The sequence below is a fragment of the Solanum verrucosum genome, unplaced genomic scaffold (genome assembly GCF_900185275.1).
Source record: "Solanum verrucosum unplaced genomic scaffold, falcon-dt-bn FXZP01000034.1, whole genome shotgun sequence".
Lineage (NCBI taxonomy): Eukaryota > Viridiplantae > Streptophyta > Magnoliopsida > Solanales > Solanaceae > Solanum > Solanum verrucosum.
Genome location: NW_026019959.1, coordinates 491,774 through 514,471, shown reverse-complemented (window position 1 = coordinate 514,471; position 22,698 = coordinate 491,774). Strand labels below are relative to the sequence as shown.

General features: G+C 34.7%; 3 protein-coding genes across 3 annotated transcripts; 1 reads left to right on the top strand and 2 right to left on the bottom strand.

Annotated features, from left to right (window-relative positions):
* The first annotated feature begins 1,894 nt into the window (after positions 1-1,894).
* Positions 1,895-6,534, top strand: LOC125814841 (protein RETICULATA-RELATED 4, chloroplastic-like). The gene is made up of 8 exons (XM_049494286.1): positions 1,895-2,543; positions 3,158-3,226; positions 3,652-3,783; positions 3,912-3,965; positions 4,061-4,105; positions 5,114-5,253; positions 6,120-6,245; positions 6,331-6,534. Exons 1-8 carry the CDS (start codon positions 2,022-2,024, stop codon positions 6,377-6,379), a joined length of 1,137 nt encoding a protein of 378 aa, XP_049350243.1. The 5' UTR covers positions 1,895-2,021; the 3' UTR covers positions 6,380-6,534.
* A 3,224-nt stretch (positions 6,535-9,758) lies between these two features.
* LOC125814835 (subtilisin-like protease SBT3) lies at positions 9,759-12,457 on the bottom strand. The gene has a single exon (XM_049494278.1). The coding sequence runs from the start codon at positions 12,195-12,197 to the stop codon at positions 9,888-9,890; it is 2,310 nt and encodes a 769-aa protein (XP_049350235.1). The 5' UTR covers positions 12,198-12,457; the 3' UTR covers positions 9,759-9,887.
* Positions 12,458-15,662: 3,205 nt separating this feature from the next.
* On the bottom strand, positions 15,663-20,805 carry LOC125814824 (50S ribosomal protein L1, chloroplastic). The gene is made up of 7 exons (XM_049494264.1): positions 20,427-20,805; positions 18,495-18,674; positions 18,338-18,392; positions 17,647-17,774; positions 16,683-16,766; positions 16,293-16,418; positions 15,663-16,091 (listed from the first exon to the last, which is right to left on the bottom strand). Exons 1-7 carry the CDS (start codon positions 20,742-20,744, stop codon positions 15,957-15,959), a joined length of 1,026 nt encoding a protein of 341 aa, XP_049350221.1. The 5' UTR covers positions 20,745-20,805; the 3' UTR covers positions 15,663-15,956.
* Positions 20,806-22,698: the final 1,893 nt, after the last annotated feature.

The window sequence follows — 22,698 nt, the reverse complement described above, 5'->3', positions numbered from 1 at the left end:
GTTCGGTTAATCGGTTATGTCAATAATTAGTAACATAACAAAGTTATATTTGCAATTTGAAAAAAATAATATATATATATTGAATTTCTTAAATATACTTTTTAATATAAATCACAAGTAAAATGTAAAACACAATACTTCAAAGTATATCAATTATAGATGTCCAAACACAAAAAATAACTAAAAAGGGACAAAAGTGTTAACTCCAACTTAATTCCTATATATATATATATATATATATATATATATATATATATATATATATATATATATAATATAATTTGGTTTTTTCGATTTTTCGGATTTTATTTTTCTAAATTCGAAACCAAAAAATCAAACAAAGTAAATTATAAATCCAAAACCAAACCAAAAATCCAAAAAACCAATCCAAATTAGAATTTGGTTTGATTTGATGTGATTTTTCGGTTTAATCCAAATAGTGCACACCCCTCTATTAAGGAGTAATTTCCCTCGATAGTCACCCATGTTTGGGAAATTACCTAGGAATATCACTTATGTTTGTTTTAGGACTATAATATCACTCAATTTTGCCTATTTTCCTCAAAATGTACTTGACACAAAAAATATATTATCTCTCTCCTACTGGATGCCATGTCACATTTTTTAATTTATAAATAAAATTTTTTTAATTTATAAATAAAAAATTTTTAATTCTTTAAATGACAGCTTGTTTAATGTATCTATAAGAGAGCATTAATCCATTCTCTATGAAAATCTAGTTACTTCAATTTTATAGCGAAAATCTTTATCTTATGTTTCATTTACGAGTATTTGTCGTTATATCCATACAAAAATTTAGTCTTGCTATCGAAGAAAAAATTAAACTAGTTCCTTGAAGTTGATGAAGAAACAATAAATTTAGTTGGATATTTAGAGATAAACTAGATATTAGGAACATTGATTTTTACGCCAAACTAACATATGTTGCTTGTTCACGGTAAAAAATCAAAGGTTTCTTGTTCATGGTAAAAAAAAGATTTTTACACAAACTATAAACATTTGTTCAAAGCTTAGGCAGATTCAAACAATGTTAGAAATATCTAATTCAAAAACAAGCAAGCAAAAAAACCCTAAATTTTAAGAAAATTACTCCAATATCATGTTAAGTATTCAAATTATTTCACAATTTACACTTCAACAATAAAAGAATCAGAAGAAAACTTGAATTTTAACTTGTGGCGATTTCTTTGATCAACATCAAAGGTATACAACGGCTCAGGAGACAGTTCCTTATGCAAATTCGTTAATTTATTCCTTGAGAACCGGAGGAAGCCACATATTTTCTTGAAGAATCGGAGGAGCTCATATTACAGTTCCTTATGTATTTTTTTTTACTGGGTATAATATATGGGTTGTCTAAATTTTTTTTTAAAAATGTTAATAATACTCCCTCCGTCCCTATTTAGTTGTCCACTTTAGAAATGGTACACAGATTAAGACAACAATAATTAGCATAGTGAAGTTACAATTTTACCCTTATAGTACAATTTACAATTCCAAAATAAGTTAACTCAAGATAACTAATCAATGTTGGGAAGTTCACAAGTTTATTTCCTTTATTTATGACAACTTTATTTAAATAAGGGTATAATAGGAAAAAATTTATTGTCCTTTCTTGATTTGTCAAAATGGACAACTAAATAGGGACAACTAAAAGAGGAAATATGGACAACTAAATGTGGACGGAAGGAGTAATAAAAAGGAATAATGTGACATGACATCCTAGTAGGAGAGAGAATATATTCATTGTGTCAAGTATATTTTGAGAAAAATCGGAAAAACTGGGTGATTCTAGGGAAATTACTCACTATTAAGAGAAAGAATTATATTATATACTACTCATATAAAGTTTGCAGAGAGTTATTAATTATTTGTGTCAGAAAATTCTCCTAAGGTATTCTACTCCTTTTTTTAAAAAAAAAAAATCAGAATAGAGAAAGTGCAGAAAAAAGAAGCTAACTGTCAACTGTCATTACAGTCCACAACTTCCACCACCTCCAATGGCGGCCATCGCCACCGCCACGGCCACCTCCTACCTCTCTACCACCTCTCTCTGCCGCCACCAATCTTCAACTTTTTGTTTCTCATCCCTCACTTACCCAATCAATTTTTCAACTTTTTCACTTAATGCCCAATTTAACCCTCCTCGTACTTCCTTCCCCATATTCTCCACTCTCAGTAATCACCACGGAGGCGGAAACATCGACGGCGACGGAGGCGGAGGCGGAGGAGGAGGTGGAGGAGGGAAGGATGACGGGAATGCAGGGGAAAGGAACAAGAAAGAAGCAATAATGGCTTTGGCTGAAGCCGAAAGGACATTAGACAGCTTGCCTAAGGACTTGGCTTCCGCAATTGAAGCCGGGAAAATACCTCCGGCCGTCATTCACCGGTTTTTGGAGCTCGAAAAGTCACCGGTGCTCCGGTGGCTGCTCAGCTTTGGTGGATTTAGAGAACGGTTGCTGGCTGATGATCTTTTCTTAACTAAAGTTGCTATAGAGTGTGGCATTGGAATTTTTACTAAGGTTAATTTCTTTGTATTAACATTCTAGCTAGATTCTAGAAGTTAACTTATATGGGGGACTGCGTCTGGCTGCGGTATAAATTTATTCAACTTATCCCGCGTACCAAACGACATACATAGGAAGATTTACTCTTCAGCCTTGAAATGAATGGAATAATTAGGTTGTAACATTTCCATTCTCCAATGCTAATTAATTGACCTCTTCGAATTGGAGTTACTTGAAATGGAAAAGAAGTTCGAATTAGTAGATCATGTACTATGTCCTAAGGAGAGACTAATATTAGCTATTATCAGAAAAATATGAGATTAAGGGTGAATTTATCGAAAAAGGCAAAAAAGAACAGAGAGCTAGTAGTGTAAATGGTTTGCGTGAAAAGACGTAAAAGTAACTATTAAATCTACCATTTCTCATGCAGTTTGAGTTGTGCATTATATTTCAATTTAGCAGCTGTATATATTTATTTCTTGTATGTGTTTCTCCATTTCCATGAATGCTACTGACTTGAAGTGTAATGACTAGTCAGGTTGGGACATTTAACATTTGTAGCAAAACGACCTTTGTTTCGTTACATATAACAGTCATGTGGATAGCTGAATTACATGTTTATGTTTCAGAGTGCTGCAGAGCTGGAGAAGCGTAGAGAGAATTTCACAAAGGAGCTGGACTTTGTCTGTGCTGATGTGGTACAATTTCTTCCATAAATGGGGCTGAAACATATTTAATACAGTATTGAAGTTGCACCAGTTAAAGCTCTAATCAACATGGTAAAACAATAAAGGGGTGAACAAAATAAGCATTTTTATCTAGCTAGAGCTGCAGAACAAGTTTGTTTCACATTTACATATCAACGATGACTATTTTAACACGTCTTAAGCATATTATAAGGTAGTCTGTTGAAGAACAATCAGCTTGTGCTTGACTTCTAACTGAAAGCATTCTGATATGAAATCTAGTACAGTTGGTTGTGGGAACAATTTTGTCCTCAATTTTCTTGGCAATCATGGAAAGCCATAATTTCTTTTCCTGACACTGCTCTTTGGTGCTGGAGAAGTAAATATTTCCTTATAAATGCTAAACTTGACTTCGGCGTGACATGTATTTTACTCAGGTGATGGCCATTGTTGCTGATTTCATGCTAGTCTGGCTCCCAGCTCCTACTGTCGGTCTCCGTCCTTCTCTGGCAATTGGCTCTGGGCCTCTTACTAAACTTTTCTACAACTGTCCGGACAATGCATTTCAGGTTTATGATTAATGAAATTAAAACATCTTTATTTCATAATCTTTGCTCTTCCTTTGGCGGGGTAAGGGATGGCCTTTACTTACCCGATACAAGTAACTGACTGAACTTTGCATTTATCCTGTTCTCAGGTTGTGTTGTCTGGTACTTCCTATTCACTTTTACAGAGACTAGGCGCCATAGTGGTAATATATTTGATAAATTTATAATATGTTTATCATATTTTACTGCAAGTTATATGTATTTACGAAGCTTAATGTACTCATAACTTGTCCTGCAGAGAAATGGGGCCAAACTATTTGCAGTTGGTTCAGGTGCATCTCTGGTAAGTCTGTGAAGAGCTTTTCTTCTTTGTGGACAAGAAAATATTGTGGAACTCACAAGATGTACTCTAATTTTCACTCATTATGCTGTTATCATATTCGTTTTTTTTGGTTTGGTCAACTGTTAGGAATATTTATACCAAGAACTATTTGAGATCTGCTTCCTCTATACCCACTAGTTGAGAAAATGCCAACATTTAAGTGGACCGAAACAACAACAACAACAACATACCCAATGATATCCCACTAAGGTGAGTATGGGGAGGGTAGAGTGTACGCAGACCTTACCACTAACTCGTGGAGGTAGAGGGGCTGTTTCTGAAACTGGCTCTTTATTCATAAAGGCTGTCTTTCACCTGTAGTTAGGACCATAATTGAGATTTTTTTAAATCTTCTGTTCAAGTGTTTCATGTCATTTGACTAATTACACTGAGCCTATCTAGCATCTTAATCTTTGTTGAAGTGTTTATTTGATTTTAAGAGGCTTATTTCAGATTCCTGTTTCATAATTAGGAAAATGGCTACCACCAAGTCCTAATTCATGATATGGGAGAAGTGTAATTTCAAGTAACACTGTTACAGACTTACAGCAGATATTCTATATCTGTCTCTTTCAAGTAGTACATTAAACGATATCATGTGGAATGTCATTATCTATTCCTTTTTTATACTGTTTTTTAACATAAATGACAAGTCAATATTGTTTTTAGATATTTTATTTCCTCCGAAACTTGTATGTTTATAAATGCCTCTCTCTTTCTCTCCATCTATTTATCTGTATATATGTCTACAAACGTGCTCACCAGAGTTTGTCCGCGTAATCTTCTCTTTGGGATTATGTGCATGCATTCTTGCATTCTTCTGTTTGTGATCTACTGTACTTCTTCCCTCGTAAATAACTGAGTATTTAGCGCAGTGGTCATTTCTCAACTATTCTGTAGCTTGCTTAGTGTCAGCTAGAGTGCTGTACCTTTGATGTATTTTGTTAATTCATTTTTCCTCATTTCCAGGTTGGTACAGGTGTAACAAACACTTTAATCAACGCACGGAAGGCTATTGATAAAACCTTTGCTGGTGAAGCTGAGAATCTACCTGTTCTGTCTAGCAGTGCTGCCTATGGTGTTTACATGGCATTCTCAAGCAACCTTAGGTATTTCACATTTTCAAGAACTACTGTCATCCAAAATAATGATCAGCTTCTTCCATCTCTTAGTATGGAGAAGTACTAGGAGAATTTCACTGTTTTTACCCCATCAATACAGCTCAAGATTATTCATCTATAGTACGAAACAACAATTTCTTCTGTTGCTGCCAGTTCTCTTGCCCTAAAACAGCTACTTTTTCTAATTGAACATCTTTATCATCTTCTTTCATACATCTACTCTTCCGTTTCACTATCTTCTTATGAGATATCCCTGTTTGGTCATTTTACAGATGACCTTTCTTTGGATGGAGCTCCTAGATTCACCAGTACACTATATAAGGCTCATAAGCTTGCTGTGTAGTGTTTGCTATAAAGTTTATGTGGCTAAACCTAGTTTAAAAAACTTCTTGAGAAGAATTTGAGTCTGTTTACAATGTCAAGCATATACAAAGTGTTTTTAGATTTTACAATAATGAGGTTTTGTCATCTTACTGTGTTTTTAATAGCATTACAGCATATAAAAGTCTGGAATCTCGTATCCTTTTTATTATGGAGGACAGATTGTGAATGATCTATGCAAATTTTCTCCGTAATTCATTGAAATTCATCCATGACGTTTTAGTTTGATAACAACGTATAACCTATATGTACCTAGACTTTCCCCTTTCGAATTGTGATGTATTCATAAGTAGTTAGGTCATAGAAAACCACAGAAGGAAATGAATGCAATATAGAGTAATCTCTTGAAGCCAAGGAAGAAGCTAGTAACTGCAAAAACATAACCCCCCACCCCCTCGTGAGCTCTATATGTCAAAAAAAAAAAAATTGGAAGGCCCATGCCATTTCATTTATATATTTTATTCCTTTATCAGGTATCAAATCCTTGCTGGAGTTATTGAACAACGAATATTGGAGCCCTTGCTACACAAGAACAAGATCATGCTTGGTGCACTGTGCTTCGTTTTTCGAACTGGCAATACCTTTTTGGGATCATTGATGTACAAGTTCTTTCCGCTCTAAGGTTTTTCTTTGGAAGTTTATTCTATCTTCTAATTTTCTAAATTTGTATCCCTCTCTTACCAGGTGGGTGGATTTTGCACGTTGGATTGGAATCCAAAGATCACGAGAATAAGAAGAAACATAGATAATGGTTCCCAGTTTTATGGTACCAAGTATCGTTTGTACAATTATTTTTAAAATTCAACTATAACAGTGGTTAGATTTTTTGGCACACTCTTTATCGGTGCTTTATTTTGTTTAATTCAAAAGAAGTATGGCTTCAAAATCTCTTGATTGTGCAAAATTTATACTTGTTGAAAACTTGTTCTTTGTATGTACCTATATCTGATAGGAGCTACAATATGATTTATGCTGAAGGTTGATATTGAGGAAAATTTCCAAATGCACATAATACAGGAAGCAAATATAAATAGCAAAGCCCTTTGATATTGTTTAAGCATTTTAACTTTGTATATACATGTATCGTACCAAAAGGATTTCAAAGGTAGTCGGGAAAGGGTAGCAAGCTGATCCAGCTATAGTTTTGATTAATTTATATTGGTTTAGTTGAGTTATGATGAGAATTAGAAAACTATATGTTGTTCTGAGTTAAATGGTAGGCAACCTTTCCTTTGATAAGTTATGCTGTTCAAAACTACGATGATTCCCCGGTAGCTATTTAAAGCATCAGTCAGTTCTATTATATAAGCTGAAATGGAACCGGGACATATTTAGAGCTTGAGCTAATCTTTGGACAAAACAACACTGATCCCATCAAAGACATTTTCAAAAGAACAGTGGAGCTTTGGAGCTGGATTTCCAATTAGTGAAGTTGGGCTAAAATCTCGATGGGATAAATGGTGGAGGAATACTGATGATGGTGACTACCAAATATTTTAGACAAAGGGATCATCAAACTGGTAAGCAGTAGTCAGATGCTTTTGACTGCCTCTATAATTTTTTCTTGTTCAAAGAAGGAAGCTTTCAGATATTTATGTTCTTTATGCTTATCTATTGTTGATAGGGAAAATTAGTCATCTAATCTTTTTCTATTAGGCAGATTATTGATCACAAAATCTAAAATTTAGTCTATTTATCTAAATTGCTCTTTCCTTTTCTCCCCTAGAAATAGTTGATATATGGTGATTCCTGCTGAAAGTGTAGCTATTTCCAAAAGCTGAATGACTCCAGGTAACTTCTCAAATTACTCGTCTAAAGATTTCTTTGCACATAGATCAAAAGGTTTGCTTATGCGCTTATGCCTATACTACCAAGGACCAACTTCTTTGGTGAAGACTTCCATATGCATAACTTATATTCTTTGGTTAGGCTGAGGAAAAACTCTGATCAATATGTGCTAACGTTCATATTAGTCCATCTACCTAAGCCTTGGTGCGGACAGTTACCCAGTAACTATGCTATAGTGGGAGGTAGCCAGTGGAAGGACACCACCGTCATCATAAAAAGAAAAAACGCCCACATTACTCAGAGCCAAATTCCTGGTGAAAGACTTCCCCAGGCTGCATATATCCTATTTTTAGGAGGATTTGAGAACCACATTTGATACCTTGTTTCGGGTTCGAGACAATCCGTTCTTCCATAGCCACTGTCTAGGTTTTTTTTTACAACTAGTCAATTTAGAAGTTTCAGTTGTACTACTTATGAATACTTTAATACAGTCATCACTAAATGGTTCTCCCTAGTCCCGATGTCAACTAGTGGATGTACTAGTCTTTTTTATGATATCTGCATAACAATATCATAGAGTTAGGACACATTAGTGTGAACATCTCTATTCGAGTCCGGACTTCATTTCAATATGGAAACCTGATGTACAGTACTACAATTGAAATGGATGTGGCAGTTCTATTTTTTTTCCTTCAGCTGTTCCAATACACTCCATGCCTATAAGAAGCTTGATTATCATAAAGAATTCATCTTATTCATCAGCAGTCAAGTATTGAATTCCAGCAAACCAGTTTGTGAAGGAATTGCCCTATCTGTATTCTTGAAGCTGCTCTATTTAAAAAGACCTCTTTGGTGGTGGCACTTTTCTTTGGCTTAAAAAGAAACAACTAGTAACGAGTACTTACCAGCCCACAATACATTATCGGCACAAGTCATGCTTTAAAGTTTTAGCGAAATATTATATTTCAACAATAACTTCAAAGTACGCATGCTTTACCGGCAGGTATCCGGCTATTTCAGACAGAAACCTTTTCATGGAAATATTCACATCAGGATTACTAGCCAATAGCCCTTTATTGAAGTAATTATTGGCCCCAATGAGTTTCTTGTTACACAATGAAGTATTAAACTCCATGCCTGACCAACATATTCCCTTCCATTTTTTGGGTATCTCAGGCATCCCATCATCTCTGAAACTGGCGATTCGGGCCAGACGCCAGAGTCAAGAACACCAATGACCACATCTTGGCCAAAACCGGAAGCTGGACACAGACCAGAGGAAGGATTGAGCTTAAGAAACTCGGAGGTGTGTGTTGTGTGAGCTTCAACAGACCTATCTTGAGAGCTTCTAGCTCATCTTTAGACAAAACAGCACTGAAGCCATGAAATACATTGTATAAGAATAGAGAAGCTTTGGAACAGGATGGCAGCTATTAAGTAAAGCAGGAGTTGGAATCTTTATGGATTCAATTGTAGAAGAATGCCAGTGATGGTGAGTAGCGAACACCTTAGGCATTTAAGACTTGTCCAAATGGACAATATAAGTAGATCTCTCTGCTATGACTACTAAACAAAAGAAATGAGCAAAAAGAAGCCAAGATAACCACAGAAGAGGTAGGAAACTAGCCATTTCCATTGTTATCTATGTAATTTGTGTCTACCAAGTATAGATGAGGCTCCTTTTATAACACAGAAGCTCAAAGAAACCATTGGCCCATGGCCATTTTCTTCATGTAGATAATATACTTTGAGCACATGGTGCACTGGTCCTTTTCAATATAAATTCTGTCAAAAGAATAAAAATACCTTTGAAGTCTGAGCTATTGGCCAATGGGGTTTTATAGTATAAATTAGTGCAAATTGCATATATATAACAAGCACATTGGCCAACAACTTGGTACCTTTTGTTTTATTAAGCAGATTTTTTTTTTCTGATGACCGTGATGTCCGTGCCAACTTTCGCGAACGTTGACTATTAACACGTGATATCTGCCATCCCCCACCAACAACGGGTACCAAGTAACTCTATCCACCATGGCTAAGACATATGGGAAGAATCACCTAGTGTTTTTTGTCTCTGTTGGGAATAGGACCTGAGACCTCATGAATCTCAACTACTTTATTGACCACTAACCCACACCCTTGGGTGAAAAATATAATTTATTTATTAAGCAGAGATATTACATACTTTTATCCATCCTCCTTTAAATTTTAATTGTTGTTCTCTTACTGGCTTTACTTTATTCTAATTTTTCCCTATATTTGAATATGCATGGTTGTAATGAGTACTTTTCTAGTAATGAGTACTTTTACCACAAGTCATCTTATGTTTTAGCAAATTATTATATTTCAACAATAACTTCAAAGTACGCATGCTTTACCGGCAGGTATCCAGCTATTTCAGATGGAATCCTTTTCACAGTTACAAACTTAGAAATTGCAAAAGAGCTTCACTACCAGGTCTCTATCTCTGGAGATATTACAATAGGACTCCGTACTGTATGATTTCCATTCTCTTCCACCCATGTGATTGAACCAGATTGGACTTCTTGTTTTGCATCGTCTTTGTAGCGAATGGTCAAACTGTAGCTCAGCTTCTGATTTTTCTTCTTAAAAACCAATGTTTGCGGTGACACAGAAATCTTTGAATTCCTTGGTGCTTTCACCTTCACCCTATACTTAGCTGCAGCACTCCCAACATTTGTCACAGTCCTCCTGAATTTCTGCTCCAAAAAAGTGAAGTTTCCTTCTGGGCTAAAAAAAGTAATAAATGATGGGTAATTGATATCCGAGGATGGATTTGAGCAGTTGTGGTTAGCTGATGATCTTGCAATTGTTTTGAACTGCTCCTCTGTGAAATTCAAAGAACAAAGAAGATTAACATAATCTTGTGGAGTAGTATCATATATAAGGCCTGGATCAAGAGCCCGGTTAGGATCAACATGTCCAGCTCCCATATCTAGTGATGTAGCAGGTTTGTTATCCTCAGATTTTCTTATTGGTTTTTGAGTATTATCCAATGGGTTAGCGGTGGTCATCATGGCGGAACGAATAGCTGAAGGACTCCATTCAGGATGTGCACCTTTAACCAATGCAGCTATTCCAGCAATGTGAGGAGCAGCCATGGATGTGCCTGATTCAAGAAGGTAATCAGTTGCCAATTCTATATTGGTACCAATCGTCGCTGCCATAATATTAGATGGCCAGGCGGCTAGAATTAACACTCCTGGTGCTAATATGTCTGGCTTTGACACTCTCAAGTAGCTTCGAGAAGGGCCTCTAGCTGAGGATGCAGAAACAACTGGAGCAGGCTTTAAGTCCAAATGCGTTTCCAGGAAACTAATGCTGGCCTTGGGTTCAGGAGTAGTTGAAATATAACTGAGAACCTGTTTCCCTTCCTTGGGGGTTATAACAACTCCAGGATTTGGAAATTCAATGGACCTTAATACTGCTGGATCATTGGAAATAAAGATGGCTGCTCCAAGTCTAGCCTCTGCAACAGATCTCATTTGGCTAGAGACTTCTTCTGCATCTGCGCTCTTCCGACAAATGATGATGCTACGTCCAGCATCCGGTAGTTGAGCTAATACTTCAGCTGAATCACAAGCAGACACTGTCTTGTTGTAAATTACAGGCCAATCATCAATAATAGCTCTCGCTGGAAACAAGCTCCATCCCCTTATCTTTAGACCATTTCCCAGGGTCAGAGTCCCTGAAAACCAACGGTCAGTATGACCTGACGCCACTGTGAAGATCCACGGTACTCCGTTGTTTAAACTTCCCATACCAGGACCAAGGTTTCCTGCTGATGCAGAAACCAACACGCCCTTGGCCATGGCACCAAAAGCAGCTATTGCAATAGTATCTTCATATAAAGGAATAAAGCGCCAACCATAAGAAATGCATATCATGTCAACACCATCTGCAACCGCTTGGTCCATAGCTGCAATCAAATCAGAAGCAACATTCCCTTCATCAAAGCTGAATTTATACACAGCAAGCCTAGCTCGCGGTGCAACCCCTTTTGCTGTTCCCGGAGCATATCCGAAATATGATGCTCCTTTGACAAAATTACCAGCAGCAATGGAGGCAACATGGGTGCCATGACCTCCAGTGTCCCTTGCAGAATTCATGGAAATGTTCACATCAGGATTACTAGCCAATAGCCCTTTATTGAAGTAATTGGCCCCAATGAGTTTCTTGTTACACAATGAAGTATTAAACTCCATGCCTGGCCTACAAATTCCCTTCCATTTTTTGGGTATCTCAGTCATCCCATCATCTCTGAAACTGGCAGATTCCGGCCAGACACCAGAGTCAAGAACACCAATGACCACATCTTGGCCAAAACCAGAAGCTGGCCACAGACCAGAGGAAGGATTGAGCTTAAGATACTCGGAGGTGTGTGTTGTGTGCGCTTCAACAGATCTATCTTTATAAGCTGAAATGAAGCCTGTGGACTCCTTGAGAACTTCTAGCTCATCTTTAGACAAAACAGCACTGAAGCCATGAAATACATTGTCATAAGAATATAGAAGCTTTGGAACAGGATGGTGGCTATTAAGTAAAGCAGGATTCTCAATCTTGATTGATTCAATTGTAGCAGAATGCCAGTGATGGTGACTAGCAAACATGTTAGGCATTAAAGACTTGTCCAAATGGACAATATAAGTAGATCTCTCTGCTATGACTACTAACCAAAAGAAATGAGCAAAAAGAAACCATGATAACAAGAGAAGAGGTGGGAAACTAGACATTACCATTGCTATCTATGTAATTTGTGTCTACCAAGTATAGATGAGCCTCCTTTTTATAATACAGAATATCAAAGACAACATTGGCCTATGGCCATTTTCTTCAAGTAGATAATATAATTTGAGCACATGGTGCATTTGTCCTTTTCATTATAAAATTCTGTCAAAGGATAAAAATACCTTTGAAATTTGAGCTGTTGGCCTATGGCAGGTCTTTTTTAAGTATCAATTGTTGCAAATTGCAAATATATAACTAGCACATTGGCCAACAACTTGTACCTTTTGTTTTAGGGAAAACTTTCAGAAAAGGCTCATTTATGCCATCCGTTAAAAGTTTGGCTCATCTATGCCATTACCGTTTAAAAAAAGGCTCATTCATGCCATTATTTTTTAATGGTGGTTTTGCAAAATCATTTTTTACACGTGGCCAATTATAATTCGGCCACGTCATTATTATTTTTATAATAAAAAATCAAAATTCTGAACAAACATTTTTTGCAAAACCATTTTTTACACGTGGCCAATTATAATTCGGCCACGTCATTATTTTTTTATAATAAAAAATCAAAATTCTGAAAAAAATAATGACGTGGCCGAATTATAATTGGCCACGTGTAAAAAATGGTTTTGCAAAACCACCGTTAAAAAATAATGGCATGAATGAGCCTTTTCTTAAACGGTAATGTCATAGATGAGCCAAACTTTTAACGGATGGCATAAATGAGCCTTTTCTAAAAATTCGATGGCATATTTGAGCCTTTTCCCTTTGTTTTATTAAGCAGACATATTGCATACTTTTATCCATCCTTCTTTTTAAAAATGTTATATTATTGTTCTCTCTTTTTGCCAGGCTTTACTTTATTCTTATTTTTCCCTTTCTTTGAATATGCATGGTTGTAAAGGTTTTTGGTGCTACTATGAGGATGATTTAACAAATACTTTTCGTAAGGCCTCCTCATTATAAAAGTAATACTCCCTCCGTTTTACTTAATTTGATTTGTATATATGTTTCATTTTACTTGTTCATTTTAGCAAATTAATAGTTATCAAATTTAGAGTTCCAAAACATGATTAACAAGGTTAGTTTAGTAAAAAAATTTCTTAACGAATGTGTCAGATCAGGATCGAGTAATATAAAAGGAAGGGAGTAATAATAAGACCTTAGTGAATTTTGTAAGAAAAATAAGACCTTTGTGAAGACTCATGAGGTGGCTTATCTTGTAGTATATATTTGTCTATGAAGTATATAACTAAAGGAAAGTATTATTATTTTTTTACTCCTCAAAAATAGAACTAGACTATAGCAAGACCCTCAAATTGTTAATTTTATATTTAGAGACAAAGACCCTAGATTCGCGTCTGTTAAATCAATTCCCTTTTAACAATTATGGAAAAGCAACCACATTCTCAATAATACTTTTAATTGCATTATGCAAACACATTATCGGTGACAAATGGGCGGGTTGAGTCAAATTTGGATGGGTTGAAAATGGGTCAACATAAAATGGGTAATAATTCAACCCGCTCATATTTGGTATGGATAAAAATGGATTGGCTAACAAATGGATTGGGTAAAATACTAGTTTACCCATATAAAATGTTGAAAATGCTTTATTTAGTTTTATTGTGTCATAAAAGTCAAAAGAAAAAAATCCTAACTTTTCAATATAAAATAAATATATGTAATAACAAGGGGAAAATATTTTTAATTTAATTTCAAAGTAAATGAATAGTTGCATTTTAGGACTAAAACATGCTTAATGCACTTTAAGGCTTAAGCAATGTCAATACTAATACATGATTTGTTTATTTTACACTATTATTTATCATTCAATATAAAATTAAACAAATACAAAAATATAATTATAATTAACAAAAGAAATGTACATTTAAAATATATATTTTTGGAGGGCCAAAGACTTCACCTTTTCAATTATAGAGAAAAATAATTAGTTTTATAGAAGAACATAAAAAGGAAGAGAAGTTAGAAATTTTTTTAGTGATATCATGAATTTTGAGTGAATAAAGGTTAGAAGCTTAACCCATTTGGCTAATCCATATTTTACCCATAGTTTACCCATATTTTTATGGATTGAATATGGATATCAACCCATATTTTACGCATGTAAAAAGTCACTCACCCAACCCATTAAAATATGGACGGGTTGGGAGAGTTACCAAAATATGAGCTCATTTTGCCGGCACTAAAACACTATCAGTCATTTTTCTTTAAATTACATATAAAATATTCCTCAAATCATAGTTTTCTGCCTTTAAATTCTTTTGTTGAAGATAATTTAATCACAAGTGCATCGGATCCTTTTTTATTTTGGTACTTCTGTTTTTTTTGTTTTTATATTTTCAAGCGATTAATAACTTTCCAATTATCGGAGTAAGGTAAGGTAAGGGCAAATGAAAAGAGGGGTTGTGAAGGAGAAGTAGGAAAAAAGTCGAGTGTCCATGCTTATATTTCTCCAATAGATAACTATTTTTGATCGTACGAAAGAAAATATATAATGAAATTTGAATAATAACACCTATAATGTGGAAAGGGAGAGTACTCATCAATTGAGGTTGACCCTTAAATCTCTTCTTTAAAAGTTGGAAAGGGAAAGAGGATGATAGGCCTCCAATTACAAACTGGAAGGGAGAGAGCTCACCAACTGTGTGGCTCCAAATTGGGTTGATTATGTGATTGGGATATATTGTCTCATATGGACCAGAAAATAGTCTTGACTTTTTCTTTCTAAGTTTTGTTGCGGATTGATGATCTTTAATTTTTATCCTTAAATTAGTGATCTTTTAACTTTTGTCCATATCGCTTATTTAATGAAATATATGGATCAAAGTATCTTTAATTATGACCTAATTTTGGAGATTTTTTGTCTTATTCGACATATCTAATTCGTAAGGTATAAGCTTAGAAAACTTTTGTCTTGTAGGAATAAAGTATGTCTCTTAAGGCATAACTTTGTGGGTTTTAAGACTGAACTTATTCCTCTATTAACATAAATTCCATAGAAACTAAGTTATGTCTTGTAAGTCATAACTCATAAGTTATGAACTTCTTAAGATTTAAGATATAACATTTTGAAACTAAACTTATGTCTTTATGCGTAAAATTTTATAAGAACTAAGTTTATGTTTTATAAGGCCTTACTTATGAATTATGAATTGAACTTATGCTTCGTTCTTTAGGAATAAGAGACATAAATTGTTTTACGATACAAATATTTTATTTTATTTTATTTTTTCGATGTTTAGAGTATTTTCGACCACTTTTTGTTATTGTAAGTGAGGAAGGACAGAAATTATCCAAAAAAATTAAAGACCACCCCATTGGGACATGCGTATGACCCTTTTCTACAGTAGTAGTAAAGTAAAGAAAAATACTAGAACTGACAGGTTTATTCAGCCGCATCAGTTGTTGGCACAATCTCAAGATATGAACACAAATTAGAGAATCTTGCAGCATAGAAAACTTCTGAAATTTGAATTAGCTCCCTTTTTTAGCAAATCGAAGCATAATGTACATTAGCACCTAGTAAGAATTAAACTGAACATAAACATTGACAATATCAAACAAAATTATTCTTTTACCAACTGTGCCTACGAATGCTTCCACACTGATATTGACAATATGAAGTTTGGATCTCCTTTCAAACTCCACCTACTTTGTATCCTAACCCTCACAAAATGGAAGCTCAGATAAGGCGCCGAAGAAACTTAGGTAGATGATAGAAGATACAATATACATGTCTTGCTCAATTAAGCATTCGGAAGCTTGTACTCCAGCATCTCCCTTACATTTAACCGAATGGATGGCCCCATCGACGAGCATACATGTGCACTCTTCCAATACACTCCTTTGGCACCTGATGGCTTGTTTGCTTCCACTGATTTCTGTCATTCAAAGAAATGCAGTTGAATTAATTTTGAACGGCTTCTACCAGCCTCTCTACCTCCATGAGGTAGTTGTAAGGACTGTATACATTCTACCCTCCCCAGACCTCACTTTGGAATTTTACTGGGTATGTTGTTGTTGGTATATTCAAACTATTCTGGAACAAAGTGTAAGAAATAGAAGCTAACAATAAAACTTACCACTGCTGCAATGAAGTTTATGATAAGATCTTCTTCCGAGAAATTTGCTTTTCCAAATGGCAAGTGAACAATTCCAGTTTTATCTGCTCGGTATTCTACTTTACCCTTTTTGAATTCCTCAATAGCCTGGAAGAAGTACAAAAAGTTTACATACTTCAATACATTTTCGAGGAGCAGGAAATAGTCCTGTAAATAAATCATCACTGCCTACTTGTTAATTACATTGTTTCACATTTGCTAAACTCTGAATAACTTCCAAACTAGGATATGTATGGAGTGGTTTCCCATTCAATATAAAGATCTAGGGATTCCACCATTACACATAAGAGCATAAGAAAGAGAGTATTTTGATTAAACTTTTTCACAAGAAGAAAATATTTGACACTTTACCTGAGGTATATTTGTAGTGACAGTACCAGCTTTTGGGTTTGGCATGAGTCCTCTAGGACCAAGGACCCTACCTAAGCTAGCAACCTGCAGCAAATAGTAGAGAATGTATCAATATGAATTCACAAAAGAATGACGTAAAACCAGCCACAGATACTTGTTCAGGTGCTAATAAAACTAATTTCTAGACAAAAGTCACTTAAAGAGGTCCAATTTTTTAAAATCAGCTGTCAGTGAGCCTTAAAATGGAAAGAGGGGGAGGGGAGCCTCTGCGATTAATCACTCAGCTTAAGCTAGGCTTAATATTGCCATCAGTCCTGCAGCATTAGATTTATGATAAAGCAAGATGGACCAAATCCACAAATATACAATGCGGAAGATGTTCCAAGAAATGGCACATGAAGAATGGAAAACTCATGCACAATGTGACAACGGAATTTTATGATTTAACTTTTTCAGAAAGAAGGCTTGATTAGAAAATATGCAGATGCTGACTAGCCAGATTTTGAGGTCGAGGAAGTTTAAGAGCACCAACCTAGTAAAATGTATGAACATGTGTACATTGAATGACAGAGAAAGACTCTGATGTGAGTGATAGAATTTAACAAAATATGTTTCATTCAACCAAATCATTATTTTAGCTGTGAAGTATTTTCAGAAGAAAAGGAGAGGACAGCTAGAGCTTTTCCATGTGAGTTGGTTCAGAGCAAGCTACGCATTGTTAAGTTACATACTCAGGTTGACAAGGCCAAATGCATGCACAAAAACTTTAGGAGTGAGATATGCTGAATTATTTAAGACAGACAGTCACTCTTTGCCTATTGCAAACTTCAATATGAGATTCTTAAAACCAAGAGACAGAAGTTCATAGACTGGTTGTCGAAGAGAATATAAAAATGAAAAAGGAGATCAAATTGAACATCAAAGGCAAGTCAGACATTTTTATTAGCAAAGAACATAGAAACACCTTAGGCATCATATCTGGTGTTGCAATCAATTTGTCAAACTCCATAAATCCTCCCTTTATCTGTTCTATCAAATCCTCCCCACCCACTATATCAGCTCCTGCATTTTTCGCTTCATCGAACTTTTCACCTGTAGAATTTTAGCTGCAACACAATTAGCATACCAAAATAGTGACTAAAGTTCCAAAAAAAAAAAATTCAAGACCAAAACATTAAAAAATTTACCATTGTGACCACATCCCAAATACAAAAAGATCCTAGAATAGTGCATTCAATAGATAGTGTTACAAAAACTAGATAAACAATCACCCTAAAAAGGAAGATCCATATGAGGATCGTTTGTTTATAGAAAAAAGAGTAACTCCAAAAGTTACTCCTTTTTCTTTGGGGTGTGTTAAAAGAAGTAGGATGCAAGCTATAAGTTCACTAGACAATCTGATTAACCAAGCCTAATTTGGGATGACAACCATATATGATATTCTAATTTGCAGACCATTTCCACATTATACGCCCAGTTACTTGTATCACATGTACAATTTTGTTAAATGACATTTTATTAATACAAAATAAAAATGACTATTTTCTACAAGCAATGAAAGGAGTTTAACAGACCAATTATTAAGGAATCTACTTCCCTTGGTTATTTGGCATACAATCATGATCGATTCACACAAAATATATCTTAAGGAATACCTTGGGTAAGGACAGCCACTTTAACAGTTTGACCTGTTCCCTTGGGCAAGTTAACCTGAAATAGAGAAGTCACCACAATTAGAGATACTATCCAGTAAACACTCGATATAAACTTCGAAGTACATAATGAAGATTAATGAAATCTTTGAAAACTTACAGTTGCCCTAAGCTGCTGATCGTTGTATTTTGGGTCAATATTGAGCCGGAAATGAGCTTCAGCGGTTTCAACAAACTTTGAGCTAGCTGTTTGTTTGAGCAGTTCTATAGCCGTTTTCAAGTCATACTCTTTCTTGATTTCTCTTAATTTCTGAATCTCCAAGAACCTCTTAGACCGCGTCTAATTATCATGGAAAAAGAAGTAACCAACTTATGAGAAAATAGATGGAGCAACGGGTAAATGAGATAGAGAAAGAAACAGAGAAGTTTGATGATTGACGTAACAGCTACAGGAAAAGCATCTCAGAAATGTAGTTTGAAAATCAATAGAGATGATCTTCCAGAACTAGCATCTCCAAAGTGCAAAATTCTTCACCTTTACAGTGACATCCATTACTGGTCAAAGGAACAAGCACACGCAGAATTATGTGAAATGTTTAATCTCCGGACAGCATATTTCCTCAGATGTCTTATTATGAGGACAAGGATCACATGAGAGAGTTCAAATGGTCTAATTCAATCCCACTACACAAGGTCTAACATTTGCTGCATCAAAATTGATTGTTCACCGTTCCTGATTGATCTTTGCCACCGTGATTCCACTTTTAAAAAGACTCCACATTTTATTAGTATTACACCAAGTAACTTAAGATTCTGAATCCTCACATGTTTGGGTAGGAGGAAGGTAGTTTACATTAAACAGGAAGAAAAAAAACGTGTCCCCCCAATACAAACAGGAAAGTACAGGCAATGGAAATGCTTGCTTCATAACTTGCCAATAACTGCAAGCATATAAAAACTAGCTTCCTTTGAAATGACAGTGTAAGACTAGGTAATTGTGACGTGACTCGCCAACCACAATACAGATACAATCTTAGCTTAATATTATTTCTTTTCCCTTGCTTAGAAATTGTAATTAACGTATTATTAAATTCCATTTCATAATTCCCGGTATAATTATAATCTTTTTTATAAGGATGGTGTCCCAGCAAGCTCATGCAACAGGATTAATCCACCAACGACCTGCTACTTCCCACTCAGTCCAACAAGGCTTAGAGCTGCTAGAAATCACCTACTATTATAATGAACTACTGAATTATCTCATCATCATACAAAACAGACCTTCGGTGGTTAATCAGTAGTGACCAAATTTTACACAAGCAAACAAATTCAGACAAGTTCACCCATAAAAATGAACCAAGAAATTCCAAAACAGATCATACTGATAGTAATCTCACCACAAAGATTAATGAACTACTGAATTATCTCATCATCATACAAAACAGACCTTCGGTGGTTAATCAGTAGTGACCAAATTTTACACAAGCAAACAAATTCAGACAAGTTCACCCATAAAAATGAACCAAGAAATTCCAAAACAGATCATACTGATAGTAATCTCACCACAAAGATTAATAAATTAAGAACTTAAGCAAAACCCACATATCATACAAACCAACAAAGACCTATCTTTCATCTAACATTCACAAAATTAATAAGAAATGAAGAGTTTCTACATAACTATCCTCTTTAGGGGCAAAAAAGTTATGTACATGGTAATATCACCACAATATTAATCATCAACACCAACATACCCAGTGTAGTCCTTCAAAGTGGGCTCTGCCAAGTGTAGAGAGAGGTAGAGAGGCTGTTTCCGGGAGCTCAAGAAAAAAAAACACATAGTTGTTTCTACATATCATACAAACCAACAAAAACTCATCTTTCATCTAACATCCATAAAATTTAAAAAAAAAAATGGAGATTTTCCACATACTATATCCACTTTAGGGGCAAGAAAGCTATTTTCATGCTAATATCATCTCAAAACACAAAAATTAAGCAAACCCCACATATCACACAACGAAAAAAACCCCATCTTTCATATCTAAAAATCCACCAAATCAACAATAAAAAGATGGGTTCTTCAACATACTCTATCCCTCTTCAAGGGCAATGCAGCCTTGCCTTTCTTAGGCTTAGACGGTGGAATTAAAACAGCAACAGCCCCTTCTCCACCTTCTTCACCTTCCTGTTCTACATCCTCTTCAACCTCAGCTTCAGCAGCCATAGCAGCAACAACAAGAGGTCCATTCTTCCTCTCTTTGTACTGGAGGCTTAATGTGTGCAGAGAAAAAGATTTGTGGGTTGTGAAAAGAAGAGGCTTTGATTTGAAAATTAGAGAATTGGGGTTGAGTTCTTGTGAGAAAATAGAGGAAAGAGTGAGAGTAGAAGGCGTAGCTGTGGAAGCCATTGTTGAATGAGACTGAAGGGATTGTTGTGGTGAATAAACAAAATCATATATAATGCCTATCCATTTTGGTGTATGTTGATAACGAGATAAGAGAGTGTGTATTAAAAGTATGTTATTAGATTTATCATTTTGATCCAACAAGTTTGACAATATGTGGTTTTACCTGCTACATTTTGATTTATTGACATATATGCCCTCCCTTTATTGATGCAAGTTTCCTCGGGAGAGGATGAAAACACATCAATATCGTATCAATTTTATCGGATGTCTATGAAGGGACTGAAAACGTATAAGTAGCATGTGTTTATATATAATTAATTTTAAAAGTTAATAATTATAGTAAATATGTGTATCACTTCATAACGATTAAGTGTTAAAAAATGTATATATATTTATCGTTTCAATTTTATCGGATGTTTATGAAGAGATTGAAAACATATAAGTAACATGTTATTATATATAATTAATTTTAAAAGCTAATAATTAAAGTAAATATGTGTATCAAGTGTTAAAAAATGTATATACAAAATATATAAATTCATATTTATATATTAACTTGATAGAAACATCTTATAACTTTTTACATACATTCGAATTCACATAAGAAATAATTGAATAAAATATGTGTCTATTTGGTTTATGGAACAACAAATGTTCAAAAATAAGCTACAAAAACGAAATGATTTTAAAGATTATGTAATTTGATATGCTAGGTATTTAGTTTAGGGGAAATTACGCGGATAAGTAAACATATACTAGCTAATTAGCTAACATAGCTATAGTTTGAATTAATTACAACATTAGCTAATATAGATATAGTTTGAATTAATTATGGCATTAGCTAACATAGATAATTTGAATTAATTACGGCTCGTAGCTTAATTTTAGTTGTAATTACGTCGCCTCTCTCATCTCTTCCTCTCTCTCTCCTCTCTCCTCTTTTATACATATACAAATACAAACTATGCATGTACATATACAATTATATGACATATATACAAATACAATTAGCCTCTCTCCACTCTCTGCCCTCTCTGACTCGCCTCTCTCCTCTCTCTTCCAATCTCGCTCGCCGGATATACAAATACATATGTATACCAGTTACATATATACAATTATCTAACAGATATACATATACATTTTGCCTCTCTCCTCCCTCTCCCAATCTCGTTGGCCAGATGTACAAATACATATGTATACCAATTACATATATACAATTATTTGACAGATATACATATACATTTATCTCTCTTCACTCTATGTCCTCTCTCGCTCGCCTCTCTCCTCCCTCTAACATGTAGCTACAAATCGTAATTAGCAAACTATAGCTATGAAACATAATTAAGTTATTTTTGAGTGGCTATATGCGAGAATTCCTCGATTTATCTATCAAGCCTTTTATTGATACAAATTTTTAATAGATTCGTAAACATACATATTTAGGTAAGTTATTTATATTTGTACATATTATTTCACCAGTTTAACAAAAGATATAACCATCATTACTTATTATTTACATAACTCTCAAATTCTTCCGCTCCCCATTTTGAGAGTTGCATTGGTTTGGTAATCAATCTATTGTTGATTCAAGACTTGAATTTAAATTTTTAACTTGAACATTTGTTGTTTGTTACGAAATGAATATTCGAAATATTGTCTGTAGTACCTTTGGAAATTCATACTTAAATTTGATTGCATTTGGAGTTGATTTGATATATGCATTTGATCGAACTTTTAAGCTAAAAATTCAAGAACAAGCACTTGTGTCTGAACAACAATATATTATCATAGTACACAAGTCTGCATTAGTATACTTTTACCGAAATTTCAGTAAAATTATATTCACCAAAGGTGGAATAATCAAAACTGGGATGATCTCTTCTTTAAATTAATCACTTTCTAAAAAAAATTGCTACACATTTTTTGAACTACTCATAAATCAATAACCTTAACT

Bases quoted from the DNA above. Each gene is read 5' to 3' on its own strand.
- LOC125814841 (XM_049494286.1), top strand. From the start codon at position 2,022: ATGGCGGCCATCGCCACCGCCACGGCCACCTCCTACCTCTCTACCACC. The intron at 5,254-6,119 runs GTATTTCACATT...TTCCTTTATCAG, and splicing joins GCATTCTCAAGCAACCTTAG to GTATCAAATCCTTGCTGGAG. The intron at 6,246-6,330 runs GTACAAGTTCTT...CTCTCTTACCAG, and splicing joins ACCTTTTTGGGATCATTGAT to GTGGGTGGATTTTGCACGTT.
- LOC125814835 (XM_049494278.1), bottom strand. From the start codon at position 12,197: ATGGTAATGTCTAGTTTCCCACCTCTTCTCTTGTTATCATGGTTTCTT.
- LOC125814824 (XM_049494264.1), bottom strand. From the start codon at position 20,744: ATGGCTTCCACAGCTACGCCTTCTACTCTCACTCTTTCCTCTATTTTC. The intron at 18,675-20,426 runs GTATGTTGAAGA...CATGATAATTAG, and splicing joins TGCCCTTGAAGAGGGATAGA to ACGCGGTCTAAGAGGTTCTT. The intron at 17,775-18,337 runs GTATTCCTTAAG...AAAATTCTACAG, and splicing joins AGTGGCTGTCCTTACCCAAG to GTGAAAAGTTCGATGAAGCG.